Here is a 5,219-nt window from a genome sequence, read left to right on the forward strand (position 1 = left end):
ATTGTGGTATTATTCAAAATATAATTCAAGAGGAAGTATGGGGACTCTGAATACCCTAAGTGCACTTTAAGATCTGAATGAAGAGCAAACCAAGGTGTAGATTTAGAACAGCTGCCAGAGAGAGAAGGCTTACCAGTGGTTACTTAAGAGTTTAAGGCAAAATGCAGTATATGATAAGTAAGTTACCAGCTCTTTGCAACAGTAGCTTCTCAGGGACTTACTTTTCTCCCATGTCCAGACAGGGTCGTCTATTGAATGAGGCTCTTTTATTTTGCATGGGGCAAGGGATTTGTGACCATGGTCCCCCCTTTTATTCTTCTCTCTATGGAAACCCAGATCATGGGGAGAAATATGCAAAGCTGAATAAAGAGAAGCTGCAGAAAGGAACGCTTGAGCGGCATCTGTTACACTTGGGAAGTTAGACTGACAGGACAGGGTGAAGGAAACCTCTCCAATAGATTAGTAAGAACAGAAAGATTTGACTACATGCAGATATTTTATTTTAAAAAACATCTTGGATAAAGAGAGGATTCTGTCCCAGCCACTACAAGATGTGATTGCATATAGTTTCAAAAAACAATATATATATTCATGAGAAACAACTTTTTAGATGAGAGAGCAAAAAGGAGGATGAGGAGGACAAGAGGAGGATGAAAAGGAGGAAAAGGAGAAGAGAGACAAAGAAAGGAGAGGAGAAGAAAATAGAAAGAGAGATGAGGGGAAGGAGAAGAATGGGAGGAGAGGGGAGAGGAGAGGAGAAAAAATAAAGAGGATGATAAGGTTTTTGCTCCAGGTTTCTGTTCCCAACAGAAGCTATTCTTAAAGACTGCAAAAGAAAAGGTAGTTAAAAACATGTTCCTGGGCTTAATTGCCCCTTCTTGCTTACCCCTGCCCCCCAATCCTTCAGGCTCTTGGCAAATGTTTTAAAACACTTTTACTTGGCTGGCAAAACCCGGTACCTGAAGCAGAATTCATGGGTAAGAAAAAGGTTAATTGTAAAATCTCAGACAAGTCTGAATTGGTAAAGGATATCCTTGTTTCTAGCAAATGCCTTATCATTTGATAATTATTTTTACCCCTGAATGGCCACACTAAGATTAGCAACTCTTTCTCCCAGACACAGCTGCAAAATGTGATCATAATTATTTTTGCATGTAAAATTTCTTCAGTGCATTTTTCTCTGACTCTACACTGCCTTACAAATGGATCCTGGAACAGGCAGCCTAACACAGCACCTAAAACTTTTACTCTTGTTTGATATTTAACAAATTTTTATTTATTTGGGAAACAAATGCTCCTGAATTCTTGGAAAGAAAAGACACACATTTAGCAGTAAGAAATGAGGTCCCACTGCAGAAAAGAAAAGAAATGGAGACAAGAGAACAGAGAAAAAGAGTACATGTGCACAGAGAGGAGGGAGAGATGGAGCGAAAGGAGAGAGGACAATGGGGAGAGAAAAAAATCTATTTCCAGTTTAAAAATATATAAGCCCTTACAATAAGACATTCATAAATGAAGATCCAGTTTCAAGAGAGAGAAAGGAGAGGCTAGTTAAAAAATGACAAATGATCCTGTCTGCCAATAATTATTAAGTATTTATATTTTTTAAGAGGAAAATAAAGAAATAGATCTCAACAACATGCCAGGCTTTCCCGCCTAATAAACACATTTTCAATTACCAATATCAGTTTCTGACCTCTCATAAGAAATCAATAATTCAACAAGAAATAGATTTTCTTTAGTTATATAAACGGATGACAGAAGAAGCTCACCTTGGATTTTTTTTTCATTTTCTTGCATTTTCTTCAGATCAGTCTTCTTAGAGAAACTAATGCCTTAATGACTTTCTGGTGGCTGCAAGCCTTCTTTTATTTCTGCTAAATATATGAAAATGTATGCAAATTTAAATCAAGCTTAACCTAGGAGCTCTTGCAATATATTTAATGGAATTTCAAACCAATAAGGAAACTCTGATGTCGTTTTCTGTTAAGTGCAGCTATAACTATGCAGCAAACTTACCTCCAAAATTATGTAACGAATGGTCATTTGTTTTAAAATTTAAACTTTCTATTTGTAATCAGGTTGTGGCTTTTCTGTTGCTAGAATAAATTGAAAATCTTTCCATTTCTCTCAATTCTGTCTGAGGGAAATCTTTGTATGGGGCTTTGGAGTACAGGGACTTGTCATTCTCCAACAAGTCTTGCTTCTCTTCTAACTAAAGTGTAAAGGTAGTCCTATTTTTTTCAAGCTTCATACAGAAAAAAGAGGAGCAATACTTGATGCTAAATATCCTGATGTCTCTCTGAATTTCTTGAGTACAGTAAATGATTCACATTTTTTTCGTTTTGGCAGGAGATGGAGTGAGTGAATATTTTAAACAATTTTCCAAGAGAACGGTATCAGGCAAACAGTCCTGATTGTTTTCCTGAATGCCTTTTGGGAGTGTGGTAAGTGTAAGGGAGAAGTACTGTCTTCAGTAAGCAGTCTTTCACAAAAGTTATGGTATCTTTCATGACAATTAATATGATTCAATAATAAAAGCAAAACTTCCAGTTGATAAACTGAATTTGGAAACAAGCTTTAAAACAATTGAATATTTGCCACCATCATATTAAATTTTAATTTCTGAGATTCTTTCAATTCTTCATATCTAGATCTCTCTTTTTGTTGTTTTTTGCCTTTTTTTTAGAAGACACAGGGCATCAATTTCTTAATTTTTTTCAGATCTTGGTATCTAATTTATTATAAGTGATAAAATCAAATAAATAAAATAAACTGGAATTAGTCTTACAGGAATATTGAATTCATTCATTTATCTTCTTTTTATAAAATGTGTTCCTTTGCTGAAAGTTTTAAACGCTGTTTTGTAGTCTGATACACACTAACGGAGAACGCTGAGTCAGAAATATTTTTATACATTAACATCATAAGGACATTTAAACTTACTTTTTCTTTTGCTTTTTGTTAATCTGAGTAAATCAAAAAATAGTTTTAAAATGCCAATTTGCCACTTCGCTCCCCTCTTTTTCCAAATACATAGCTTTCCTCCTTTCTCCTGCACCACAATCAACCGCTGGGGAGGAGGAATCTGAGAAAGGGTTAACCAAAAGAACCGCCGCCACTCTGCTACGCAGCCAATAGAGCCCAAAGAGTGATTCACTTCCTGCTTGGGTCTCACAGAAACTCTTGAGCTTCGCCAGCCTAATTTGGAACACAAGCTCGGCCTACTGTGACACTATTGGCTGTGCTCACGCCTGGTCAGGCCGAGACGCCCTCCAATTGGCCAAGGTGGGTGTCAGTAACCCGTGCTAGCGGCTTTGGCTCCCCCGCACCGTAGATGTCAAAGGCTGAAGCTGCTCCCTTTGCCACATTATTACTAGTAGGGGATCCTCACAGACCATGGCCACAGCTGCCTCGAATCCCTACAGCATTCTCAGTTCCAGCTCCCTGGTCCATGCGGACTCCGCGGGCATGCAGCAGGGGAGTCCTTTCCGCAATCCTCAGAAACTTCTGCAAAGTGATTACTTGCAAGGAGTTCCAGGCAATGGGCATCCCTTGGGGCATCATTGGGTGACCAGTCTGAGCGACGGGAGCCCATGGTCTTCCACACTGACCACTAGCCCTCTGGACCAGCAGGACGTGAAGCCCGGGCGCGAAGACCTGCAACTCGGTGCGATCATTCATCACCGATCACCACATGTAGCACACCACTCACCGCACACTAACCACCCGAACGCCTGGGGGGCAAGCCCAGCTCCAAACCCGTCCATCACCTCAAGCGGCCAGCCCCTCAACGTGTACTCCCAGCCAGGCTTCACGGTGAGCGGCATGCTTGAGCAAGGTGGACTCACCCCACCACCAGCCACCGCCTCCACACAAAGCCTGCACCCAGTCCTCCGGGAGCCCCAGGACCACAGCGAACTGGGATCTCACCACTGCCAGGACCACTCCGATGAGGAGACGCCAACCTCTGACGAATTGGAACAGTTCGCCAAACAATTCAAACAAAGAAGAATCAAATTAGGTTTTACGCAGGCTGACGTGGGGCTGGCGCTGGGCACACTATATGGCAACGTGTTCTCACAGACCACTATCTGCAGGTTCGAGGCCTTGCAGTTGAGCTTCAAGAACATGTGCAAGCTGAAGCCCCTGCTGAATAAGTGGCTTGAGGAAGCAGATTCGTCCACAGGGAGCCCAACAAGTATTGACAAGATCGCTGCACAGGGCCGCAAGCGCAAGAAGAGAACCTCCATCGAGGTGAGTGTCAAGGGCGTTCTGGAGACGCATTTCCTCAAGTGTCCCAAGCCTGCAGCACAGGAGATCTCCTCACTGGCAGACAGCCTCCAGTTGGAGAAAGAAGTGGTGCGTGTCTGGTTCTGTAATAGAAGACAAAAAGAGAAAAGAATGACTCCACCAGGCGATCAACAACCACATGAGGTTTATTCGCAAACGGTGAAAACAGACACATCGTGCCACGATCTCTGACGAGAAAATAAGCAGACGACTGGCCGCACTGGGAGCAGCGCGGATTTCTTTTCTTCTCACTCTCTCCCTCTCTCTAGAACACTCTCTCTCTCTCTCTCTCTCTCCCTCCCTCTCTCCCTCTCTCCCTCTCTCCCTCCCTCTCTCTCTTCCTCCCCCTTTCTTAATCTCTCTCTCTCTCTCTCTTTCTCTCTCTCTCTCTCTCTGATTGTAACTAATGTTGAAAAAGGAAACACACATACTCATATTCAGGCTTCTCAACTCTGATACCAAGTTATACTAAACAGTCCAGGTGGGGACCTCATATTTCCTGCTGCCTGGGCAATCTCTTTCCAATGTTTTTGCTGGTCAATACATATTGTTTACTGAGTAAGATTTGTTTTGTCGCTCCTCTCTAGGAAGAGCAAAGAGTGGGGTAACATGGGAGTAGGGTTGGGGTGGGAAGACAGATGTGTGCCTCTGAATAACCTTTCAGCGCCTTGGTTATAGCAGCTGTATTTCAGGTGAAATCTGTTTTACAATAGAGTAGTTTTGCATTTTTAAGAACTATAGCGTTTCTAAATGTCTACGGTGTTTTACTACAAGCTGTACACAATATTTGTGAGATAATTTGTATCTAATCGACAACTTCACATTATTATTGCTATTATTATTCTGTCTTTGAGCTGATGGTTTTTTAATTGCTTAGAATAGGAGGAGGCTGGGAAGAAGGAGAGAAATGCCTACCCACCCACACC

At 41.8% G+C, this 5,219-nt stretch overlaps 1 protein-coding gene across 1 annotated transcript; it reads left to right on the forward strand.

Moving 5' to 3' along the window:
• Positions 1-3,330: 3,330 nt before the first annotated feature.
• Pou3f4 (POU class 3 homeobox 4) lies at positions 3,331-4,528 on the forward strand. The gene has a single exon (XM_004638812.1). It carries the CDS (start codon positions 3,400-3,402, stop codon positions 4,483-4,485), a length of 1,086 nt encoding a protein of 361 aa, XP_004638869.1. The 5' UTR covers positions 3,331-3,399; the 3' UTR covers positions 4,486-4,528.
• The last annotated feature ends 691 nt before the right edge of the window (positions 4,529-5,219 follow it).

The sequence above is a fragment of the Octodon degus genome, unplaced genomic scaffold, assembly GCF_000260255.1.
Source record: "Octodon degus isolate 3935 unplaced genomic scaffold, OctDeg1.0 scaffold00103, whole genome shotgun sequence".
Classification (NCBI taxonomy): Eukaryota; Metazoa; Chordata; class Mammalia; order Rodentia; family Octodontidae; genus Octodon; species Octodon degus.

Excerpts from the sequence above, each read along its gene's own strand:
- Pou3f4 (XM_004638812.1), top strand. The coding sequence starts at position 3,400 with ATGGCCACAGCTGCCTCGAATCCCTACAGCATTCTCAGTTCCAGCTCC.